This window comes from Myotis yumanensis, unplaced genomic scaffold, assembly GCF_028538775.1.
Source record: "Myotis yumanensis isolate MYYU_CA2020_CCGP unplaced genomic scaffold, mMyoYum1.0.hap1 SCAF_1, whole genome shotgun sequence".
In the NCBI taxonomy this organism is placed as follows: Eukaryota; Metazoa; Chordata; class Mammalia; order Chiroptera; family Vespertilionidae; genus Myotis; species Myotis yumanensis.
Genome location: NW_027223752.1, coordinates 172,174,021 through 172,200,544, shown reverse-complemented (window position 1 = coordinate 172,200,544; position 26,524 = coordinate 172,174,021). Strand labels below are relative to the sequence as shown.

Here is a 26,524-nt window from a genome sequence, read left to right as displayed (position 1 = left end):
TGCTCACACATAGTCTTATGGCTGAACTATACCATGGGGCTTTTTATTTTTTTAAAAAGTGAGGAAAGCTTTCTCCCTTGGATATAAATTAAAGCTAAAAGACGCTCCCAGCTTTCTGTTAAATAATACTACCCTAGTTAAATTAGACAATTGGGGAATGAGTATATTTACAAAGCTAATTAGAGAAATAATCAATTTGGGGGGATTTTATGTATTACTCATATAGAAAAGAATTTGAAATGAATTTATAATTTTATTTATATACTTTTTATTTACAAATCTCCAAATTATATTTGGTTTAGATTAAAATACTAAAATTGGTTGTTTGTATTTTCTGAGTATACATTGAATGAGAGAGAGGGCAGTTAAAAGAGAGGTTTAAAATAAAATGTGGGTGGTCTTTTTGAGGCAGTTATTCTTTTGTTCAGCATTATGCTAAGCAAAATAAGCCAGTCAGCGAAAGATAGATATCACATGATCTCACTCATTTGTGGAATATAATGAACAACATAAACTGATGAACCAAAATAGAACCAGAGGAAAAAAATATTTTAGAATTCAATAGAAGTAATCCTGTTATTTGCAGATTTTTAATATTGCCTACAATTTTTGTGATATTATACTATGTTAGTACAGTTTTGTTAATATAATTATACCTAAAATCCTTTTTTCTTGAAATATTAATTTTTATTGTATGCAGTATTATTATTTTTCAAAATCATGTTTCTTGAAATGTAAATGTTTATTGCATGTAACATTATTATATTTAAAATCGATTTTCTTTAAAATAAAAAATTTTAAGAATGCAAAAAAAACCCTGCAGAAAACAAAACAAACAAATAAAAAAATGTTCACTTCTTTAGGAAATTCAAACCAATGAGAGTCTGTAAATGGTAGCGATTTTAAACAGTTCTGTGAGCCCCCTAAACATTGACATCCGTAACGATGCCTTTTTTTATAGACCGCAGCTGGTGGATGCTGTCACCTCGGCTCAGACCCCAGACTCATTAGATGCGATTTTGGACTTTTTGGATTTCAAAAGTAGCAGTAACGTTATCCTTCAGGAGAGGTTTCTCTATGCCTGCGGATTTGCCTCCCATCCTGACGAAGAACTCCTGAGAGCCCTCATTGTAAGTCAGATGGACACTGGGAAAGTGAAGGCTCTCACCACTAAAAAGCTCTCAGCAATCGAAGCAGTAATTAAAAGTTGTGTGCATCAGAATGAAGGCAGAACAAGAGCCTTCTGATTATTCATATTCAAATTCTATTGGACTATTTTTATTCATTAATTATTAACTCTATAGTAAATTATCTCATAGTGTCTTCTTTGCAATTCCTCTAAATAACAAAGTATACTTTACAGAAATTTAAGGACTGTGTTTGCCAATCATATAATACAAAATTTCAGAGGGGAGAAGCCTTGGTTAATTCAAAAATTTATTTTAAAATATTTGTTTTGACTTCAAAGATCTCCATGGTATTTAATACACAGTGTGTGGAAGAGATACCAGTCTTCTGATATTAAACAATTTACATTGGAAATAAAAGCTAGACTTCTCTTGGGCCCAAGATTTTTTTTTCTTATGTACATTTACCCACTTATGATCTAATCGAACAGTTCATAATCTTTTGGGAAAATGGGTCTATTTAAGAATCTGATAAAAGTAACGAAGTTCCTTTACACCCATGCATAAAATTTTACAGGCCTTTGTTTGTTTGTTTTTGTTCACTGAACCAATGAATCCAATCCATAAACTTCTAGGCAGTGATGGCGAATCTTTTGAGCTGGGCGTGTCAGCATTTTGAAAAACCCTAACTTAACTCTGGTGCTGTGTCACATACAGAAATCTTTTGATCTTTGCAACCATAGTAAAACAAAGATTTATATTTTTGATATTTATTTTATATATTTAAATGCCATTTAACAAAGAAAAATCAACCAAAAAAATGAGTTTGAGTGTCACCTCTGACACGTGTGTCATAGGTTCGCCATCACTGGGTTCATAGACCAACGTTAAGAATATCTGGAAAGGGGAGTTTGCAATCTAGTAACGTAATTTCCTCAGGCACTGGTTACTTTATTTCTTAACTAAAAAAAAAATATCCCTTGGAAATGTTTAAACAGTTTGATAACTTATTTTATCCCTTTTTGGCTAATAGAGTAAGTTCAAAGGTTCCTTTGCGAGCAATGACATCAGAGAAAGTGTTATGATCACCATCGGGGCCCTTGTCAGGAAGCTGTGTCAGAGCGATGGCTGCAAACTCAAAGTAAGTGTGAATCCCATCTCATGTGTTACCTAGGCAGCTCCAGACCATCCTATTTAACACTCACATGCTGCCCACCACTGCTACTCCTAATCCCCTCTACCCTGCTCTACTTTCTCTGTTTGCATAGCCATTATTGCCATCTGACACACTTTACAATTCAGTTATTTATTATGTTTATTGTCTCCCACTGAAATGTAACCTCCATGAAAAATTGGATCTTCCTTTTTTTCAATGCCAGATGCTTAAAATGGTATTTAGTACATAGATAATGTTCAATAAATACTTGCTAAAAAGTGAATCATTTATTAATCCCCCATCAATATGTATTTATTATGTGCCCACTGTGTACTCAGTTTTGAACAATATGTAGGGTTTAGTTCTAGTTATTAGAAAAATATTAGACTCTAGGGCTCTCTCCTAGAGCAGTAATTATGGTTTGTGGTTTTGAGTTTTGATGGTGGAAATTATTTACCTTTATTTACTGAGGACTTTACATTTTATTTTTAATTTCATTTACTCAAAGCTTCTTCACTTGCCTGAGTGGACTATCAATTTTAATGTCTTTCTCATTAAAATAAAACACTCACTTTGTAAGCATAGCTAAGTATGGAAAATCCAAATGGATTATTATCCAACATAGCCCATCTTTCTATAGTGTAAGTAGATTAAAGATGCTGAATACATAAAAACATAGTCTTTTTTTCTGTCTACATTTATTAGATTAGTTAGGTTCCAGTCAGCATTTTTCCTCTATCTTCAAAAGACATCACCATACTATTTTGCTTACTGAGTACTTGCTATAAAAACAATAAAAAGAGAACGTTCTTAAAACAAAATAGTTCCAAAAGAGACAACTCATAACTAAAATGTAAATGAGTTTTGAAAAGATCACAGAAAATGGTATTGAAAATGTTTGAGTATCTTATTAAGATCTGACAGAAATCAAATTTGTATAATTTTTATGATATTAAAGAACTGTGACTTCTTATTATATATCCACAATTATTTGAGTAGATTATATACTTCAGCAATAATATATTAAATATCTTGTCTAAAGACAAAACTCACATATAAAAACATCCATCCAGTAGTATTTGATGAGCATTTACTCTGTGCTAGGTATGATGCTAGTCCCTTAATGTAAAGACACATAAGATGTTCTACTATCTTCAAATAACTAGTTTGTTTATCAAACACAAACAGATAAATACAATAATATTGAAATATAAAAAGGGTGCTCTAAGAATACAGAAGATGTAACAAACTATTCTGTTTGGGCTGCTGGGGAAGGTTTCACCAAAAAGTAATTAATATTTGAGCTTAGTCAAGAAGAGCTCTGTAGGTGAAGAGATGGCAGTATAGAATAACGGACATTCTAGGAAAAAAACAGCTATGTATGAAAAGGCCCAAAGTCAAAATGTGCCTGGTATACTTGGGAACAGTAAGAAATTCGGTGGAGCTGGAGCACAAAATATATATGTCTCATTCTCTTCCACCCATGCTCACCAACTTCTCTGCATAAGTAGTAGTATTAGTTTTTGGTTTCTCCTTCCTGTGTTTCTCTGTGCAACAGTAAGCAGATGTACACACATCTGTCATTTCCTTTTTCTTGCACAAATATAGCGCTCTGTATACACTTTCTCCTACCTTATTTTTTTTCACCAACTGTACGTCCTGAAAATCACCCCGTGTGGTTTAAGAGAGATCTTCCTCTTTCTTTTTTACAACTGTCTAGCACTCCATTGTGTTGATGTAGCACAGTGTATGCAGTGTCTCTTATGTGTGGTTGTTAGGTGGTTTCCACTCTTTTGTTATTACAAATAATGCTAAAATGAATAATCTTAGGTACATTTCTTTTTCTTATTGTTGGAACTGTAGCTTCAGGATCAAAATGCAGATTTGTTAGCTTTTGCCAAATTATCCTCTATAAGAGTCATATCATGTTATGCTTTTAGCAGCAATCTATGGTAATACCTGTTTCCCCACAACCTCAATAACAGAGTATGTTGTCAAACTTTTAGTGTGTCTTTATCAGTCTGATAGTTGGCATAGGTAACCGGCATAGAGAAAATAGAGTATCTTTCCTTCCAGTCAGAGACCTTTTCTGTCTCCTCCAGCCCTGCACCTCCTGCCCCCACCCTGGTTTGTGCACGTGTGTTTGTTTTTGCGTGTGCCTGCAGCCCAATTTCAGAGTTTACAAATCCTATAGATGATTAGGTCTTAGGAATCTTTATTTTAATGATGAAACTGAAGCCCTAAAACATACATAGTAGCAAAGATAAACCCAGAGGTCCCTATTTTGGTTTTCCATTAAATTATTAACTTGTACTCAATTCCTATATTTCTAGGCCAGGGAAAAAGTAATTTTCTGCTTAAAGAACATATTTGAAAAGTACCTAGCAAAGTACATGCCAAGTAGGAGGCACTTGAGAAATATTTTGTAACTGTATGGCAGCATTAGTAAATATGAAGTAAAGCAGAAACAAGCACTTTTTAAACATTTAGAAAAGACCTATGGTCAAGTAGTAAATATTTTCACCAAAGTTTTTACGTAAGAAAAGTGTTACCTCTTAGGCACCATCTAATTGTTGCTTCAAAAATTCAATGAGTAGGCAGTTTTATGAATAATTAATCAAGGGAATTTCTTAAATGACTGTACATTCAGAATATGTTCAAAAGGTAATATGTCCACTATTATACTCATGGCTTGTAAAGATGATGATGATCATGTAAAGAAATACATGTAAAGAAAAGACCCCAGAGCACCATTGTCAAGCTTTACTTGTTCATTTTCACTGTGCGCCTCAGTCATGAAACCAATGCAAAATTTTCTAATACTCAAGTTGTTTTCTTGGGCCTAAGAGTGAAGCCAGTCATGCCCAAGCCTTGTTTAATGTATGGCCATGCATATGTCTGAAACAATATGTGATTTTTTAGGGAGTGGTAGAAGCCAAGAAATTAATCCTGGGAGGACTGGAAAAACCAGAGAAAAAAGAGGACATCATGATGTACCTGCTGGCTCTGAAGAATGCCCTGCTCCCAGAAGGCATCCCGATCCTCCTCAAGTATGCGGAGACAGGAGAAGGGCCCATCAGCCACCTGGCTACCACCACTCTCCAGAGATATGATGTCCCTTTCATAACGGATGAGGTAAAGTCTCCAAGAATGTTGGGAAAAGTCACAAAAGGAAAAGGGCATGTCTAAATATGAATAAAATGCAGATGCCTTTGAAGTCATCCTATTTTTTCCCAAACTACCAATTTCTCTTTTTCTGTTTAGAAATGCCTCTTAAATTGGATTTAAGGCTATGCTGAAGCAGCCTTACCTTTTGAATAGAAAAATGTCCTATATCCTGAAGCATAAATATTAAAGCATATTCTTTTACTTAAAAAAACAACAACAAAGTATTGCCCTGACCGCATATCAGTTGGTAGGAGTGTCATCTCCTTGCTCCAAAAAGTTGTGGGTTCAATTCCCAGTCAGGGCACATACCTAGGTTGTGGGTTCGATCCCTAATTGGGGCACATATGGGATGCAACTGATCTATGTTTCTCTCTCACATTGATGTTTCTCTCTCTCTCTGTCTCTCTCCCTCTCTCCCTTTCTCTTTGGAAATTGATAAAAAGGCATGTCGTCAAGTGAGTATTATAAAAAGAAAAAGAAAGTATTTTCAGAAATACCTTTATTTCTATAAATTTTAAGATGCTGTTAAATTTTTTGACACTGAAATATCTTTCCTTAAGTATTGGTGTCTACAGCTACATTTTCAGGCAGCTATCTAAATTAAACTTTTATTAAGGCAGAGAATGTTTATAAACCCCAAGCTAAACTGCCTGTTGAGAATGATGTTTCCAATTTTCAGATAAACATCTTTCCATTGGTTTTGTGTAACTTTTTTTTTTTTTTTTTTGCAAAAATGTGATGGTTAAGGTCAGGGCCTTTTGAGACATACAGACCTACATATAAAATCTGGCTTTGTCCATTCCTAGTTGTTTGTGCTTAAGTGAGTCACTTAACTCCTTTATACCCAAAAACAAGGCCAACATGTGGGAGAAATAGTAAAAGACATTGAAAGAAATATTTATAAATGCCTAGTACAGAATACTACACACAGTGTAAGATTAGGCAGTGCTTGTAACCAGCAGAGTTATTTGTTGCTACAGAATGTAAATACATTGGCAGATTTTTCTTGGTGTTAATGTTTTTGTTTTTTAAGTCCCCTAATGTAACCAATGGACTTTCAGTGATAATGATGTGTCAATATAGGTTCATCAAATGCAACAAATGGACCACTGTGGTATAGAATAGAGGGAGAGGTTGTGTGGGATGGGGGTGGTGGTGCAGATGAGGAGCAAGAGTATATAGGAACTATCTGTACTTTCAGCTTAAGTTTGCTATGAACCTAAAATTGTTCTAAAAAGAAAGATTATTACAGTGTAATTTTTTTAAAGGAGAAAGGAAGATTCTTAGGTACTTCATTGTAAGGAAATATCGGTTCATGTAGCTGTCTCTCCCTTGAGCCCCATTGCCACATGGTGGTAGTATCTTTAAAAAAATCTATATTAGTTAGGCAACATCATGATCTGCTATAATTACAAATCTCAGCTTTCCCTGGCCAGTGGCTCAGTTGATAGGAGTGTTGTCCTGTACACCAGAAGGTGGTGGGTTCAATACCCAGGTTGCAGGTTCAATTCCTGATCGGAGCTTGTGCGGTAGGCAGCCAATCCATATCTCTCTCTCTCTCTCTCTCTCTCTCTCTCTCTCTCCCCACCCCCCTTCCTCTCTGAAAAAAAAATCTTAGCTTATCAAAAATGTATTTCTCATTCATGCTATGTCTAATGTAGGTAAAGGAAATTGTGGCCCAAAGTTCAGTACAATAGTGAAACAAAAGAGATGGAAATGGTGTACCAGCTCTTGAGTGCCTCAGCCTAGAAACTACCCAAAGTGATTCTGTTTATGACCTGTTAGCAGAACTTTGGCCCCTACCTAATAGCAAAGGAACCTGGGAAATGTGTATTTTAAGAGCACTAACTATGTCTGCTGCAATGTCAATTTTAAAAGCCTAGATATGCACTAATAAATTTGAACATCTTATGAACAGGTGAAGAAGACTTTGAACAGGATATACCATCAGAATCGCAAAGTTCATGAAAAGACCGTGCGCACCACCGCAGCTGCTATCATTTTAAATAACAATCCATCCTACATGGAAGTAAAAAACATCCTGCTCTCTATTGGGGAGCTTCCCAAAGAAATGAATAAATACATGCTTTCCACTGTTCAAGACATCCTACGTTTTGAAATGCCTGCCAGGTATGATACAGTGCACCTGTCTCTGCTTTTTCAGGCTTAGCTGTATATTGTGTGGTACACATGTGGATAATAATACCGGTGTGGTCACTATGCTGGGTTGTGTTACACAATGAAAGAGTTTGCCAAATTTCCCATAAGAGAACTATTTAGTGGACCAAATAAAGCAACTTCACTTTAGCACTATAATTTAGAATTCCAGGTATGATTTTTACTCTAGGTCTCCTGCTCAGTCTGATAAACATAATGTGACCAAATGTGAGTCATGTTCTAGAATCCAACTATATTTTTAATAGGACTCATTTTATACATAGTACTACAAAAGGATGTTAAGTTCTCACAAAATGGTCTGTCATCTTAACTTTCCAAATGTTAGAAATTTTTGAAGCCTCATATCACAGGTCAAAAAATTTACCATTTAAATTGAAAACCTTAGGCATGGCCAACAGTTTAAGGACAACTCAAGGGATGAAAAATGGGACCAACAGACTTTGTTGCTCCCAGTTACTCTTACTGGCTTCATCTTCCTGCTGGTTCCCAAGTCTCTTCTTCATTCACCGATATCCCTCTTCAAAGAAGCGTCCCTGAAACTCTCTACACCTCTTCCCTGAAACAGAGGGCCAGAAAAGGAATTCCCATTTCCCCTGAGTGATATGCAGAGCACTCCCCCCAGGAACAATCAAATCTGAGCATTACCAGTTGAAAAGGAAAACAGACAATGTGAGGGAGGAAAATAAGGAGAAATGGAATCAAAAAGGCAGCAAAAGATTGAAGGAAAAACAAGAACTAAGAAGGATGAAGGAATAGAAACGGGGAGTGAGTAGAAGAGAGAGAAAAGAGCAGGAAACATAAGGAAAAAGGAGCGTGAGGATGGAGGAAAGAAGCGGAGCCCATTTGTAGCCATAGATTACTAGTCAAGGACCTGACATCTTCTATTGCTGGGTTTCCTCTTGTGAGACTCGTGGAGGAGATCCTGGTGGATTTGCTGCCCATAGTGATTCTGAACATAGTGATTCAGGGGCAATAAAGAGGAAGCAGAGGGGACAGGCGAGGAGGCCATCGCAAACACTGCAGGTCAGATTCTCAGAACCAAAACCATTGGAGTTGGAAGGGACATTAAAGGCTATCTTGCTTGGCATTTCCAGTGTGGGGGCCTAGGCACCTGGCAGGGGGTGTCCAGACATTGCGTGCACCTCTCCAGTGGCAGGAGGGTCACCTCCATGGAGGGAATTGGTGCCATTGTTCAGAGACTCACCATTGCTTTTTTGTATAACTGAAATCTTAGTATTGGCCCTGGTTTTACCCCCGGAGCCAAAAGGAACAGGCCTAATAACTTATCCATACGCAGGCCCTTTGATTATTTGAGAAAAGCTGTATGATCGTCCTCACCTTTTCTTCTCCAGGCTGAAATCTTATAACCTAGTGATATTGGGGGCAAAAGATGATAAGGTAACCATTCTCTCCTCTCAATAATGTTCTACTAGGACATAGTTAGTCCCTAACCATAGGTAGTCCCTAATAATGTTCAGATCTAGGTCCAGATTTCTTTCTGCATTGTTATAATTTTATAATTACCGATATGATTAGTGTTAAGTAGTCAGGAATGGAAAGATCGCCACACTAATTAGATAAGTAGACAAGTTAGAGATATGGGGTAAGGTTCGAGACTTAGAGGAGACAATGGTTTATATATGGATGTAGCTAAGATTTTTTTAAATAAATCTTTATTGTTCAGATTATTACAGTTGTTCCTCTCCCCCCCCCCCATAGCTCCCCTCCACCCAGTTTCCACCCCAGCCTCTGCCCTTACCCCTCCCACTGTCCTCATCCATAGGTATACGATTTTTGTCCAGTCTCTTCCTGTACCCCCACACCCTTTTCCTCCCCAAAATTGTCAGTCCACTCCCTTTCTATGCCCCTGATTCTATTATATTCACCAGTTTTCTGTTCACCAGATTTTTTTATTCACTTGATTTTTAGATTCACTTGTTGAGAGGTATGAATTTGTTGTGCATAATTTGTATCTTTACCTTTTTCTTCTTCTTCCTCTTCTTAAAGAATACCTTTCAGCATTTCATATAATACTGGTTTGGTGGTGATGAACTCCTTTAGCTTTTCCTTATCTGTGAAGCTCTTTATCTGACCTTCAATTCTGAATGATAGCTTTGCTGGATAAAGTAATCTTGGTTGTAGGTTCTTGCTATTCATCACTTTGAATATTTTTTGCTACTCCCTTCTGGCCTGCATAATTTCTGTTGAGAAATCAGCTGGAGAATCATATAGGTACTCCCTTGTAGGTAACTAACTATTTTTTTCTTACTGCTTTTAAGATTCTCTCTTTGTCTTTTGCTCTTGGCATTTTAATTATGATGTGTCTTGGTGTGGTCCTCTTTGGATTCCTTTTGTTTGGGGTTCTCTGCGCTTCCTGGACTTGTAAGTCTATTTCTTTCACCAGGTAGGGAAAGTTTTCTGTCATTATTTCTTCAAATAGGTTTTCAATATCTTGCTCTCTCTCTTCTTCTGGCACCCCTATAATTCGGATGTTGGTACGCTTGAAGTTGTCCCAGAGGCTCCTTACACTATCTTGATATCTTTGGGTTCTTTTTTCTTTTTGCTTTTCCAGTTGGGTGTTTTTTGCTTCTTCGTATTTCAAATCTTTGACTTGATTCTTGGGATCCTCTTGCCTGCTGTTGGATCTCTGTATATTATTCTTTATTTCAGTCAGTGTATGCTTAATTTCTAGTTGGTCCTTTTTCATGTCCTCCAGGGTCTCACTAAATTTATTGGCGGTTTCTAGAAAATTCTTGAAAAACCTTATAACCGTGGTTTTGAACTCTATATCCAGTAGTTTGCTTTCCTCCATTTCTGTCATTTGTGACCTGTTTCTTTGTCTCCGCATTTTTTATGCTTCCCTGTCTTGATAGAGTGGCTTTATGTGCTAGGTGTCCTACAGGGCCCAGTGGCTCAGCCTCCCCAATTACCTGAGGTGGACACTCTTGGTGCACCCCTTTGTGGGCTGTGTGCACAGTCTTGTTGTATTTAAGCCTTGATTGTTGTTAGTATCACTGGGAGGAATTGACCTCCAGGGCAATTGTCTGTTAGAATCAGCTATGTCTACGGTGGGAGAACTTCTGTGCTGAAGACACCCATATGGGGCAAGACTTGCTTCAGTGGGGCTTTGGTGCTCACTGAGTCTGCCCCCTGAGTGTGTCCCTTATGAATCTGAGGAGTTGTAATCTGGATGGTCCCACTCTGACCACTGGGTACACTGGCTCTTGGATCTCTAAGGAGGTGCTAATTTAGCCTCTCTCTGAGGCTACCCATCAGGAGCTACGGAGAGATCTGCAGATTCCTCTTCCTTGTTTGAAGTTTGGAGGTGCCCAAATGAGGCCCAGCTGTGAAGCAATGCAAGCTGCTGTGGGGCCTTGGGCCTTCTTTTGGATGTTCTGGGTCTCTTTGACCCAGCTGCAGTTTGTTAGTTAATTTTAGATTGCATTCATATGCAAAAGCTTGGGTGGGGCGGGGTCTCAGGGAATCAACAGGGGGGAGCAAACAGCTATGGCTGATCCTCAGTCCTGCCCTAAGAGGCCCCGGGTCTCAGTGTCCTGTGGTAATCGCTGCAAGCACCTCTGAGAGAAAGCCGCCCTTGAGTTCCTAGTTCCGCCCACTGCCAGACAGTCCAGTTTCTTCCCATATGAGTCTGGGTCCCCAGAGACTCACCCAGAACTGGAGTTCAAAGCAGTCAGGAGCTTGTGTCTCCCTCCTGATTAGAAAAGACAACCGCGTCCTCAGTTGCCAGCCCTTTCCGCGTGCGCCTCTGTACCTCTGCACTTTACTTCCGCACCTCCTCTGAGTCTCAGTGTGTTTTTCTCCTTCCTTCTAGTTGTAGAATTTCCACTCAGCCAGCCTTCCTGTGGTTCTGGATGATGTCGGTTTTGTCTTTTAGTTGTATTTTTGAAATGGTTGTGCGTGGCAGCAATTTCCGGTGTTTACTTATGCCGCCATCTTTGTTTCTCCCGCTGAGATTTTTTTTTTTATTGAAAAGTACATGAACACAAAAGAAATTCCTGAAAGTTTACTATTATGTAGTTGTAATTAGCCAGTGATAACATTAGAGGGTGTAGGAAAATGTTTAAGGAAAAATTGGCAACCTCTCCAGTTCAGGACAGCTTTCTTTTCAAGTGTATGCTGTTTATCAATGGAACCAAAGTGACTCAAAAAATATGTTTGTCCACTGCTGAGGCGTGTCCATCAGCCAGCTCCCACTGGCTCACAGCTATGTCCTCATCTTGCTGAGGAATGAAGGGGAAAGCCCTGACTCTGGTGCTAGCACTCCAGCTGGCACTGCCCAGTCCTGGAGAAGTGTGAGGAAATTTCAGCCCCTGTGTTTTCCATGGAGGACTTGGGTTTTTTCCAAATCTGACTTGGGAATCAGTCATTACAATGAATGTGCAGCTTTCCCTTTTATGTGTTGCAGCAAAATGATCCGTCGAGTTCTGAAGGAGATGGTTGCTCATAATTATGACCGTTTCGCCCAGAGTGGATCTTCTTCTGCCTATACTGGCTACATAGGACGTATGTAACCTAAAGGGGTCCTCCCTCCATGCCCCTCCCAGCATGGGTTTGCTGGAACTATTATTAAATTACAGGGTTGGATTTCTTTTCTTTTTTGGCCATTAGGTAGTCCCCATTCAGCATCCACTTACGGTCTTGACATTCTTTACTCCGGTTCTGGCATCCTAAGGAGAAGTAACGTGAACATCTTTCAGTATATTGGGAAGTCTCATCTCCATGGTACCCAGGTAACTCATTTTCCATTAATTTTGCTGGATAAAGTATGTAAAAAATTAGTGTGAGGTAAAATAAGATATATATTGATGGTAACATTATAGAATGTGTACATTAATGGTGGCTGCTGCCATATGTTACCCATGATTTCATCATCTGTAAGAGGCTGATGGTTTATAGTCCCAGAGAGAGTTTCAAATATGAACTTGAAATATAAAAACATAGATTTTGTGCCAATATTTCCCACATGTGTTTTAAAAAATATTTCTATTCACAGATATATTTCTTGGAGCTCCAGATATTTCATTCTAGAATATATTTTCTTTCTCTGGGTATTTCCATGAAGAGGTTCATTCCCCAAATAAAAACTTTTCATAAGAGCCTGGCTGGTGTTGCTCAGTGGTTGAGCATTAACCTATGAACCAGGAAGTCATGGTTCGATTCCCAGTCAGGACACATGCCCAAGTTGTGGGCTTGATCCCCAGTGTGGGGTGTGCAGGAGGCAGTCAATCTCATTATTGGTGTTTTTATCTTTTCCTCTTCCTTCCTCTCTGAAATCAACAAAAATATATTTTTTAAAACTTTCATAACACGCCGAAACCGGTTTGGCTCAGTGGATAGAGTGTCGGCCTGCGGACTGAAAGGTCCCAGGTTCGATTCCGGTCAAGGGCATGTACCTGGGTTGTGGGCACATCCCCAGTGGGGGATGTGCAGGAGGCAGCTGATCGATGTTTCTCTCTCATTGATGTTTCTAACTCTCTATCTCTCTCCCTTCCTCTCTGTGGAAAATCAATAAAATATATTTAAAAAAAAAACAACAACTTTCATAACAGAATATGGCTCTCTAAAGAGTTAATCTATGTTTTTCCAATACTGCTAGGAGAGAAAAGAATAAAGTGTAGGCGTTTGACAGCTGGCTGATTTCTGTCCTTTTGTTTTATCTAAAATTTGGTCAAGGCTTTCTAATTTTGAAATGTGCTTTCTTTTTAGTTTTCATTCATATCAAATTGTAACCTTCTAAATAAGCTCATTGAGGCTTAAAAATGATCCAGTGCTATATAAACTCACTCTACCCTTTGATAAAACTCTAGGCAGAACAGTATGCTCTTCTGTCCTGAGGAATCACCATCTGTTTTCTGATATGCACTCTGAAATGCCAGTACCCAGTAGCAAGGGACTGGGTAGGGAGGACAGAGCATATGTAGGATTCCTGTGTCTAATAGAGATCAGGATGTGAGCCCCTCATGGTGTTCATCGTGCTTCCTTTGAGCTAGAGGGAAAAGGCTGGACCCAAAATGTATGAGTCATGGTTTAGAGAGCTCCACACCCTCCCATAGAAGCAGCCTTCGGGTGACTGTCCCAACACCTCTCCACCTCCTTTTAGGGGCTCTCCACAATAGCTGATCCAATCTGTATGACAGTTCTGGGGAGACTAAGGATTTCTGGGATGACACTATCAAATAGAAAGCTTGTGGCCTATGTAGTTAGGCAGAAGGGTTTGAATCCTGCCTCAGCATTTGAGCTTTTTTTTTTGTCTCATCTACAAAATGGATAAAATAACATGTATCCCAAAGGGTGGTTGTGAGAATTAAATGAAGAAAACTAACTAGCCCTAGCCAGTTTAGCTCAGTGGATAGAGTGATGGCCTGTGGACTGAAGGGTCCTGGATTCAGTTCAGGTCAGGGGCACATACCTTGGTTGCAGGCTTGATCCCCAGCCCTGGTCAGGCATGCAGAGAGCAACCAATCGATGTGTGTCTCTCACATCAATATTTCTGTCTCTCCCACCCCCTTCCACTCTCTAAAAATCAATGGAAAAATACCTTCAGGTGAGGATTAAAAACAACAACAACAAAGAAAAATAACGTTATATTTAGGCATAAAAGTTGTTTTTGTTTTGTTTTTGCCTAGCTGCTGCAGATTTTTGAATTATTAACCTCTGGGAAAGTTCTAGCTATAGCTCTCCATCGCTTACAGAACAGGCATGGAGCTTATGTTATGTCATGTTATGTAATGTGATGTCCATTTCTCCCTAGGTGGTCATTGAAGCCCAAGGACTAGAGACCTTAATTGCTGCCACTCCCGATGAGGGGGAGGAGAACCTTGACTCCTATGCTGGCCTGTCAGTCATTCTCTTTGATGTGCAACTCAGACCCGTCACTTTTTTCAACGGATACAGTGATTTGATGTCCAAAATGCTATCAGCATCTAGCGATCCTGTCAGTGTGGTGAAAGCACTTGCTCTGTTGATAGATCATTCCCAGGTAATTAATTCATTCTGCAAATTTTATTGAATTCCTAAAATGTACCAGGTATATTTTAAATGTGTTCTTTGCTTTGAGGATACAAGACAAAGTTCCATGCATCTTGGAACTCACACTCTAAGCATTCAGTCTCTTGGTATTGTTGCCCTTTCTCCTGACTATAGATAAGCAAGGTTTTCTTTTGCCTTTATTAGCTGGTTAAGACATCTCACTGTTAAGTCAAAAGAAAAAATACTCAATATGAGTATAGTATAATGTCAATTATATTTCAGTACAACTGAAAAAAATAAAATATGAATTCTAACATAAACAAGAAATGATGGAGGAAATAGTCTAAGATAAAACAGAGCAGACATGGCATTATCTCTGTTCACTTGGCTTTCCTGGACATGAGGGTTCAGATAGTTATTCTAAAGCAGGAGCTAAACCACATGGCTTCACAAGTTACTGATGACATTTATCATGACAACAATTATGAAGAGCCATGTAGTGCATCATTTTGACCCTGACACATTAGTAGAGGAACAACCAATCACTGACACCAACCACATGTAGACTTTTTGTCTCAAACTCTCATGTTCACAGAATCATATAAGATCTAACCATTTATTAGTAGAGAATAGGAGAAATTCCATTCACTTGAACTGTATTCTTCAGAATGATTTTCAGTTTTTCTCACCCCCAAGTTTTACATTACCGTGATACATTATGATGATACTATCTGTGCAGTAAGATTTAGGTGACCAAGATACTATGGATGGGAGTGGTCTGCCTCGGTGGATTTTCTGGGAAACAGAAGAGGGTTAATCTGAATAACCTTTGAGTTCAAATGTTTCATGCTTAAAACAAAATTTTAATGGCTTGACTTATTTCCTGCCTTATTAAGCATACCAATATAAAAAATGGAATATTTGTTAAATAAGGATCCTAGAGGAAATCCCTAAAGTGATCACTTTGTACTCTAATTCATACTTATGATATTAGTGATATATGAGGAGATTGGATTAAAATCTACAGACTATAAGACTTGTTGGAAAGTTTGCTTTTGTGGTTTAGTAAATTCATGAGTAGGTTTGAATTTTGCCCCTACTCATTACTTTCTGTATGTTCTTAGGCAAGTACTTAATAGCTTTAAACCAAAATTTCCTACTAATGAAGTAAGGCATTTGAAACAGATAGTCCAAAGTTTTTACCAGCTTTGTTGTTTCCCAGATAATTTGAGGATTCTGATTTGTTGGCTTCTGGTTATGAAATCATAGATTTTAAGACATGGGAGAGACCTTAAGTATCAGATTTTACTAAAACCCCTTCAAAACATCATAGGTTAAAACTAAATATTAATGTCCAATCTTTATTATTCCTCACAGCACTTCAAAATAGCTGTATATAACAAAAAAAAACTAGGGTAGTGTAACCAAATAGTTTGATTTTTATCATGTAACAAATATTTGGAAGTAGTCATCCAGTAAGTAATGTGTTGCTATAGAAATCCTAAGTCATTACAAGATCCAGGCTCTTTTCCCCTCAGCTCAGCCATTTTTACTTGGGTCTTTTAACCTCATGCTTGTCACCCCATGATCATCAGATGGCTGCTGCCTTGCCAGCACTAATACCTCAATCCAAGAAGGAGGAAGGGGCAGTAGAGTCTGACTCTTTTTCAGAAACTTTCCTGGAAGCCCTATCCATTCCTACAAAAACTAAGTATCTATAAAAGGAAAACTTTTGGTTATTGACCAAAATTATGTCATGTGGATGTTTCTAGCTGCAAGAGAAGCTGATAAATATAGTTTTTAAATGGTTGAATAGCACTGTGTTTCTGTTTATATGAGTGAAAAGAAAGACAACCAGCAGTGCCTCTCATATCCCTTAATCCTCATGTAAAAACAGTTCTCTTATTATGTCAGAACTATACACTGTATATTTCCTTTGCAGTATTACCTCTGGGGAGATTCATCCTCTTAAGAAGGCATTAGAGTGCTGAGGTTGTAATTTATATTTTAAGACACAGGAATAATAATAGTTCAGCACCATCTGTATGTGCTCAGCTACTCATCAACAGTGCCTAATAGTATGAATCCAGGTATAAAACTGGTTGTAAACATAAGTAGTAATCTAGATCAAGGTTGTCAAACTTTTATGGAAAGGGCAGAAAGTAAACATTTTTGGCTTTGTGGACACATGGACTCGTGGTCTCTATTGCAGCTACTCAGCTCTGCCATTGTAGAGTGAAGCTGGCCAATAGTGACATAGTAACAAATAAGTGTGACAGTGTTTCAAAATCTTTTGTTTATAAAAATAGCCAGTGGGCCAGATTTGCTTCCAGCCCATAGTTCACTGACTCCTGGTCTAGATGATCTTATTAGGTTTTTTTATTCATTAAGCGAGGGCACCTAAGGCATATTTGAAGAGAAAGATCATCCCCAGGCTATTAAACACAACCCAATGTCTGTATATTTCAGGTTGGAGTATTTGGAAGATCTGGGGTTATTATACAAATAAGCTGTTTGAGGCTCCTGCTCTGCAAGGCACCCAGTAATGTCGAGCAGCTTCAGAGGCACATACCACATTAGGTCAAGTGCTGACACTGAAGGAAATTTTGGCAGTGGGTGGCCTGTCATAGCCACCAGGGCAGATGGAATTACTCTGTGCTCACTCTCTGTTTTCAGATCATTGGATTACTCTTCAGAGAAGGATGTCTGATAAGTCAGCATAATAGGGGGGACCCTCTTTAGTCATAATAGAGGGTACCCTCTTTAGGCAACTTTACTCCCTCTCATGGAGTAAAAGAACGTATTTTCCTGAATGGAAGCAGTGGAATGAGTTGTGAAAATATAAGTGTTTGAGCTGTAAGAAACACCTTTGGGACCAAAAGTAAAAGACCCAAGGGGTCATGTTAGCTACAAACGCAAAGCTTCAGCATCTTGTTCCTCTAGTTCATAGGCAAAAATTTAAATAAATATGCGCTCTGGGTCAAACACGGGCATAAGCCTCTGCTCTAACACTTTTGCAGTGTTTCTCAGAACACGCTTCCCTGAACACCATGAGACAAAAAGCAGTTATGATTTTGTTATAGCCATGGGTGGGAGTAGAATAGTCTTCCCAACCAGAGGCAGTCTGGGTGCTCATTCTGGCTCCACAGGTAGCCTCCAAGCCTGATTTTTCTTTTCAACCTTTAGATGTAATGTCACCATGGAAGATTAGTATGGGAGTTGCATGAGATGTCAAATGCAGAGCTCTTAGGACACAGTTGGAGCTTTAAAACTGTTCGTTCCACTCATTTTATACCCCTGGAAGGGACAACCACTGCACTGTGTGGCTTAATCCCTCTCACGGAGTAAAGAGTGTCACAACACTTGGTTTTTGTGTGTTTTTTCTCAATACTTAATATTTTATTGCTGTCTTTTTTTGAAATTTTGTTTTATTGCTTAAAGTATTACAAAGAGTATTACATATGTTCTCTTCCCACCCCCACCCCCTTGACCTCGTTGTTTGGTTTTGTTTTGCTTTTGAGAATGTGGGTTTGTTTTGACATCCATCTAATGTATGGCCAGTAGAAAAGCCAGAGTCCACATCACAGACCATAATTTTTCAAACTGAGAACAAAGAAAGAAATACTTCTGAGGCAGGGCACCCAGTAGGGCTCATTTAGGAACAATCACAATTACAGTGCAAACGCAGAACTCTGATATTATGGTTCTGCAGTTCATAGGCATAGGTTCAACTTTGGACGGGATTATTGTGGTTTTATCAGGGTAATTTGTGTTCTTTTTAAAATATATATATATTTCTTTGTTGGTTTCAGAGAGGAAGGAAGAAGGAGAGAGAGATAGAAACATCAATGATGAGAGAGAATCATTGATCGGCTGCCTCCTGCACGCCCCCTTACTCGGGACCGAGCCCACAACCCAGGCATGTGCCCTTGGCCGGAATTGAACCAGGGACCCTTCAGTGCGCAGGCTGACGCTCTATCCACTGGGCCAAGCTGGCCAGGGCTAATTTGTGTTCTTTTATATTAGTGTCTTTAGCTCTATGTTGAGAATCTCATTCTTTTGTCCAAGTGTCTTTCAGTTAAAGGTAGCTTCATGCCAGAAGAAGACTTTTTTAGTATACCTGGTTGTAAGCCAAGTCCTTTGACTGACATTCCCACCACATTTTTTGGAAAGTGAGGATAATTCCAGGAGATCAACAGAATCCTTTCTAGAAAGCAACATTGTGTCATTTGTAGTTGGTGAAAACACGGTTTGATCTGAGTAGGGCAATGACATAAAGTTGGTCATGCTGCCAGTTACCATAAACCTAAGATCTTTGAAGGAATATCAAAATTAAGGATACTGAGCCTTTCCTCCCAGACCATTATCATTTCCAACACTGTCCCCAGGCAATCTGATTCCAATCCAACTGAAGAAGTTTTCAGCCAACATCCCCAGAGCTAATTAATATACATTGAAACTGCAAGACTTAAAGGCTAAATGCTGGCCTTTGTACAAACAGTACAAAACAAAGAATTTCAGAAAACTATAAAATTGCTTAAAAGGGACTATGTTGGTCAGCGAGTATTGTCTCTCTGGAATATGCTGTTGAGTTCATGTTGGACACAACATATTAACTTGATGTCATTTCAGATGTCAAAGAACAGGGTATTAAGGCTTAGTTCAATTGCCTCACCTTCCTTTCCCAGCTGGACGAGGCAATTCCTGGAACATCTACATTGTACTGGCAGTTTTCATCATCATTTTCATTTGCCAGCAGGATGCAGTTGTCTATATTTGACACAGCATATAACTAGAAAAGTGGTAAAGGACCACTAGCAGTCAGCTTGCCAATCCCTCATCCCCACTCCAAAGCCATAGCTGGATTCCTGATGGAGATGCCTTCATTTTCCCTAATCTGGTGGTTCTCAAATTTGAATGCATCAGAATCACATGAGGACTTGTTACAACATAGGTTGCTGGACCCTACCCTCAGAGTTTCTAATTCAGTAGGTATGGGATTTGTGTTTCTAACAAGTTTCCAGGATGCTGATGTTATTTGTCAGGGAACCACACTTTGAAAACCATTTCCCCTTCCAACTCAGAACTAAAATGTGTTTCCAAGCCTAGAGAAAGACTCCAACATTAACACAGCTCAAATGGTATTATCTACAGCAGGAGGCTGAATGTTCCTTTTCAAAGGGGTTGGCTAAATAGTGATTATTACTACTATTACTACATATTTTTGCTTCTAGGAGCTTCAGTTGCAATCTGGACTGAAGGCCAATATAGACGTCCAGGGTGCTCTTGCCATTGATATTTCAGGTGCAATGGAGTTTAGTCTGTGGTATCGTGAGTCAAAAACTCGAGTGAAAAATCTGTAAGTATTCTATGCAAATAACTTCAGAAATTAGGTTTTGGAATTGTTTTACCTTCTGACTTTTCAAAATCTATACTTTTTTCTGCCTATGTATTTATTTATTATTGAATTTATTGGGGTGACATTGGTTGGTTTCAGTAGTACAATTCTGTAATACATCATCTGTATATTGTTTTTGTGTGTTCACCACCTCAATTCAAGTCTCCTTCCATCACCATTTGTCCCCCTATACCCTCATCTACCTTCTCCCTCACCCCTTTCCCTCTAGTAATAACCACGTGTCTATGAGTTGTTGTTTTGCTTAATCCCTTCACCGTTTTCACCCAGCCCCACAACCCCTCTGACAGCTGTCAGTCTGTTCTCTAGCTATGAGTCTGTTTCTATTTTGTTTGTTAGTCTCCATATATGACTGAAGTTGTATGGTACTGGTCTTCCTCTGACTGACTTATTTCACTTAGCATGATGCTCTCCAGGACCATCCATGCTGTAAGATCTTCTTTTCTATGGCCAAGTATATTCCATTTTTGTGAATGTACCACAGCTTTTCATCTTCTGATGGACATTTGGGCTGCTTCCAAATCTTGGCACTAAGGTTTCCTTTTCTCCACATCCTCGCCAGCACTTGTTATTTGTTGATTTATTGATGGTAGCCATTCTGGCAGGTGTGAGGGGATATCTCATTGTGGTTTTAATTTGCATCTCTCTGATGATTAGTGATGTTGAGCATCTTTTCATATGCCTGTTGGCCATCTGTATGTCTTCTTTGGAGGAATGTCTATTCAGGTCCCTTGCACATTTTTAAATTGGGTTGTTTGTTTTTCTGGTGTTGGGTTGTAGAAGTTCTTTATAAATTTTGGATATTAACCCCTTATCAGATGTATATCATTGATGTGTTTTTTCATTCAATGGTTTGCCTTTTCAATTTGTTGATGGTTTCCTTGCTGTGTAAAAACTTTTTAGTTTGATGTAGTCCCATTTGTTTATCAGAATCTATACTTTCTATTTGTAATCATTAAATCATAGAGTAGGAAATAACCATGGGAAGTCATTCTTTCCATAGCTTCTTACGAGCAGGTCAGCACCTGATACAACTCAGCCAAGAATCTTGACTTTTGACTTTTAAAGACACCCATAGACAGCATGCCCAGTGGATGAGAGGTTCATCTTGTGGTATTCCACTTCAATAGCTGACAGTGCTGTTAGGAAGCTTTACTCTGAAGCAAACTTTTTTTTTAGATTATCCCTCTATTTGCGAATCTCAAGGTTTTACTCTTTCACTGTCTTCAGTGGATAAAAATTTTAAAATGATCACTTTTATGCAGAATCTAACTATTAAATATTCAGTCCTTAAGTTTTTTGTTAGCATTTATTTTTCCAAGCAAAATGTTCTCAGCTCCTTTAGTTTTCCTAATCTACCTCTCAGATTAAGTGAAATGTTTCATTTTGAACACAAAACAGCGTTTCTGAACCATTGTAATAATCAAAAGAATTATTCTTCTGTTTATTATAACATCAAAGAAAGGAAATTGAAATGCAATTGATTTTTATCTTTTTGGATATTTAAACTATGGTGTGGGATGAGTGAGATAAGGTGATAAAATTAAATATTTTGGTTTATTTTGAACTATGGATGAAGGAATTGAGAACAATTGAAAGCTGACACATTTGTGGCCCACAGTGTTACTAAAACGAACCAATGAATGAGAAATGGAGTGATCATCGCAGTGATCAGCAATATAATTTAGGGCTTCCCATTGAGTCAGTCATCTGTTTTCTCTTCCTGAAGTATTTCTAGATAGAAGTGCTCCCAAATTATACTGAATTTTAATTTTTTTTTTTTTTTGTAGAAAGAAATCAACAATAGCAACAACAAAAAACTCTGGATTTTTAAGGACACTGTATCCCTAAGAATCTATCAGTATCCACATTATAGCCAATCTATCCTCAATTTTTAATTTGTTCATTTAAAAATACCTCTTAAGCCTTTGTTGAGTGTTAAGATACAGTGAGGTATTCAGGGATTTAACGGTACACATGTGACCTACTTTTACGCTGATAACAGTAGGTGGTAAGCTTTAAGTTGCACAGCAAAAATGAGTGCCTCTATCAAAAAAGCTTGGACATACAACTCTGATGTAATTGTGGGAGTAACTTCCCACAATATTACTGAAAGTCTACAATTAAATTAGAGTATTCCTAGAGGTAAGCCTTCTACTGAGTTGTTGATCTTCTTCATTTTCACCCAAGCCACTCTCCCTAGACAATTCAATCTGTCAATCTAGTCCTCTGAGCAATTTTTGGAGAACCCACCATATCTGTCATTCCTGGGCCACCCACTGTGCCCCACTATATGAATGGGTTTTTTTGTGACACAATATTTTTTCAAATAGACTTAGCTCTCTAGAGACCCTTTGGAGAAAGTAATAAAATGGAATTGAAATAGCTACCTAGACGCCAACAGAGAAACCAAGGGAGCAAGAAAATTATTATAAACACTAGCCGTCTTCTTGCTGAATTTAGATAACTCAGATATTTCTGACTTTCTGAGAAGAGCCGGTTCCAGGAATATTTTCATCTTGGCCCTTGGTATGGCCATACCAAACAGTAGTACCTGATAGACATTTCCTTCCCACATCTAGAATTGAAGGCTGGGGGAGGGTTCAGGGGAAGAGCAAATCTTCACTCTGCAATCCATGGGCCTAATCAGGCCCTGGTTACCAATAGAATTCTGAACACATTTAGGTCACATATTAGCCCCTTTCCTCACGGTCATCAGCAGCATGAGTTCAGATCTTGGGAAATTATAGCAGTTATTCCAGCTCAGTTCAATGTAATGTTAATAGTTTTTTCTGCCTCAAATCTTTAGGTTGGCTGTGGTAATAGCTGGTGACGTCACTGTGGACTCCTCTTTTGTGAAAGCCGGCCTGGAAATCAGTGCCGAAACAGAGACCAGCATGGAGTTTGTCTCCACCGTGCAGTTTTCTCAGTACCCGTTCTTAGTCTGCCTGCAGATGGACAGGGCTGAGGCTCCATACAGGTAAGAAGCAGTGCTCGGGGAATGTTCCAGGGCCAGCCCCAGTTCACCAGGAACTCACACCCAGTTTTCAACGTTCACTTTCAGAAATTAAAAGAAAATGGTAAAAAGAAATTCATGAAACAAATTATCTTTAAATAAGTAACAGAATTCTTGATAAGGCTAAAAATTGAGTCAGTCTCTAGGATACCAAGGAACTGTAATGATCAGTTCTTTCAATTCAGAAGGTATCATATTCTATCTAGAAACAATTTATCAAGGAAACAAAAGGATCAGATTTACCATAAGAATTGCCATGTAGTTTCAGCAAAAATACTGGATGCATATTTACTATCAGCTGTACCTTCACAGTTGTCCACTGGACAGAGAGCTCAAAACAAAACATGAAATCATTTACCATGGTTAAGGAACCCAACTGAATTCACAGTTTTTAGGTAATCCATACAACAGCAACTCGACCTTGTTTAAGTTTTGGCTAAAGCTTGAGAGTTTGAGAGTTTATAAATTTTTCAGTAGAATTCTTAGTGTCTCAAAAACTGAATATATAATTGTTCATGTAAATTTCCCGACAACTCTCCCACTCTATAGCTTTTACACTGTGTCCTTCGAATCATGTGACCATATTCATAACAATACTATCATGTGGAAGTAAAATGCCTTTGGTTTAGGTGATACTGTGAGTTGCAGAGGTTTCCTTGACAGATTGTTAACCATGAAAGCAATTTGTCTGCTTAAAACAGCAATCCATATCTTCCTCATCTTCTTTGACAAGTAAGTCAGAGTTGAGCACCTTCTTTATATTCTTGACATTTCATGATCCATATAAATATGCATCAATGATATAAGTATAATTATGAGTTGGTTATATTTTTACAGAATAAAATATAGTGGATTATAGTCAGAATATTAAACTGTTGCTAGTTTATACTAACGTATGTATAGAATAAACCTCCATTAATGCAGTTTTAAAAACCACCCTTCCAATGGTCAACATGCAGTAATCACCGACCCAGGCACCGAGCTAACTGGTTTGGTTCCACATATCCCTTTGGCTACAGCTTTCTCATCTTAAATCCAGTTAAACTTGCTCCTTTCTCACAAGGGGACTGAGCCCAAAGTGGGGCTCCTGGAATGAGGGGAGGAGGACATAGCAAGGCTTGCAAAACTTAACAGCATCTCCAAAGAGCTGAGAGGAATGTAGTCCTCCGTTCCAGAAAAATGTCTGGCGGCCTCCTATATTCCAAGCATATGAAGTGTATCTGTTTGTATAAAAAGAAAGGGGGAGAAAAACATCACCCCATTCATGGGAATGGAAGCCGGTCGCCATTGGCACTCCGATCCTTTCTCAAATCGCTTTGACACAGAAGCTTCACGTGTACATAAGAGCATGGCTCTGACAGGCATGAGGTGACTTTACTATGTGTGTGATTTTGCTATTGTTGTTGTTATGCAGGCAATTTGAGACCAAGTATGAAAGGCTGTCCACAGGCAAAGGATACGTCTTACGGAGAAGAAAAGAAATGCTGGTGCCAGGATCTGAATTCCCTCTCCACCAAGAGAATGCTAATATGTGCAAGGTGGTGTTTCCCCCTCAGCCGGAGAGTGCTTCCAGCGGTGGGGGCTGGTTTTGAAACTGATTGGTGATGTTTCACTTGAATTCATCTCCCCAGGAGGGAAACCATGTGACATGCCTCAGTGCTTGCTCTCTGAGAGCACAGTGTTTACATATTTACCTGTATTTAAGATTTTTGTAAAAAGTTGTGAAAAACCTCAAATGACCAAATTTGGACCTATTCAGAATACTAACAGTATCAATTTTGAGCCAAAATAATGTGATGCTTTTAGCAAATTCTATTTGATATAGTGAGAATTGTTCTTCCCTATAAAGAAACTATTGTTCATTTAAAAAATACCATACACACACTCAGAAGAACCCAATTTTGTTTCAAAAATTTTCAGTGTGTATGTAGCCCTTGATAGAACCTTAAACATGTATTGTTTCTACCAAACACACACCTGCAGGAAACAAAACAAAAAACAGACCTTTTTCCATGGGGGGTATGAGGGAACAAGACTTTTTAAATACTTTTTTCAGCCAACTTCATGAATTGATATTTATCTCTTCTGTTGTTAGTTTTATTGAGCATTGAGGGAGAAGGCATACAACATTAACATACCATCTTATCTTTCTGCTGACCACATAGTCAGTCCTCTGCATTCCACCCTACAAAAACACTGGACTTAGCACATAAGATTTAGAGATATTAATTTCAGAAACTCCATTTGATTTTTTTGTGTGCTGTGTCTCTTGGAGACCGTAATGTGGTGCACTGTCCTTTATAAGGGACATCTTGATGTAGTCATTTTATCTTTTGTTCAGCTGTTTGGTCATGAAAGTTCTAGTCTGTGTGACTACAATCTGTACACAATCCAGAGTTGGCTGAGAGAATTTAGTACTGATGGATTTGGACTTCTAAAATATGAAATCAAGGAAAGATTTTTATTTGTTCAAATTAGAAGAGGCATGTTAAACATTTTTAAATATTTATTAATGAAAAGTGTGTTTATAGTAATAAACCCAGAACAGATAACAGATGTTCATTTGTTTATTAAGTACACACAAACACGTGCGCGCGCACACATGCACCACAGAAATTGATCTAGCCTATTATTGGCTGTACATTTAAAATGATGTGTGATGAAATAAATATGTGGAAATCCTATTGAATTCTTTTTGTCTTCTGTTACTTTAAACACCATATCTCTCTGCTCTTGCCAATTTCTGAGCCCAAACATATACACAAGTAGCCTTTGCAACCTATAGAACAGGCCAGAGATTCCAAAAGGAGGTCAGAGCCCTTTGGGAAAATGGGCCACTGAAAATAATAGCAGCCAGAACCACGTAAGGGCCTGTGAAGTTGAAAACAAGCTTTAAGCCCAGTTTTCATAAAACCCTGGACCGGCACCCTTACTGTTATGTTACTAAGAGGAAAGAAAGAAATCAAAACCTTTAGGGGACGTGATATGTCCTTGGTGGTGACATGGGCCTTGGAGGAAGCATCTATAGCAAAGCAGTTTATTCTCTCTTCAGGGACCAGTGCTCTTACACTCCCTTCAGAGGAAAAAACATAAAGGCTAGATTAACTTTGTCAGAAAAGGAAGGAAAGCAATATTTCTTAAGCACGATCTTTTAAAAATGTTTGCAGACACCCTGAAACAAGCATTGGTAGTCTCCATTAAAAAAAATCATTGAAGAAAATGAGGATCAAAAAGGGACTATCTCATTGTGGACTGGTGCGCTAACATGATGGGTCAAGACCGGAGTTCTCACTCAGGAGCAGCAGCCTTCTATTTCCTCCAAAAACTTATGGCTGCCAGCGCCCTGGGGTCCAGAGCAGGGGTTCTCAAAATTGTGTCCATGAGAACCGCCTGGAGTGCTGCTTAAAACAGAGCACTGAAGCTCTTTTCCATTTTGGATTCAACTGGCCTGAATCGGGCTGAAGATTTGCAAT

The 26,524-nt window shown here is 38.5% G+C and overlaps 1 protein-coding gene across 1 annotated transcript in view; it reads left to right on the top strand.

Annotated features, from left to right (window-relative positions):
- Nucleotides 1-25,735, top strand: part of MTTP (microsomal triglyceride transfer protein) — a 48,277-nt gene extending 22,542 nt beyond the window's left edge. Inside the window, exons 9-18 of the mRNA XM_070392259.1 lie at nt 962-1,130; nt 2,161-2,268; nt 5,206-5,418; nt 7,370-7,581; nt 12,056-12,153; nt 12,259-12,380; nt 14,402-14,629; nt 19,854-19,978; nt 22,845-23,015; nt 24,466-25,735. Coding sequence (XP_070248360.1) covers nt 962-1,130; nt 2,161-2,268; nt 5,206-5,418; nt 7,370-7,581; nt 12,056-12,153; nt 12,259-12,380; nt 14,402-14,629; nt 19,854-19,978; nt 22,845-23,015; nt 24,466-24,643 — 1,624 coding nt within the window. The 3' untranslated portion in view covers nt 24,644-25,735. The remainder of the gene's footprint in view (nt 1-961; nt 1,131-2,160; nt 2,269-5,205; nt 5,419-7,369; nt 7,582-12,055; nt 12,154-12,258; nt 12,381-14,401; nt 14,630-19,853; nt 19,979-22,844; nt 23,016-24,465) is intronic.
- The last annotated feature ends 789 nt before the right edge of the window (nt 25,736-26,524 follow it).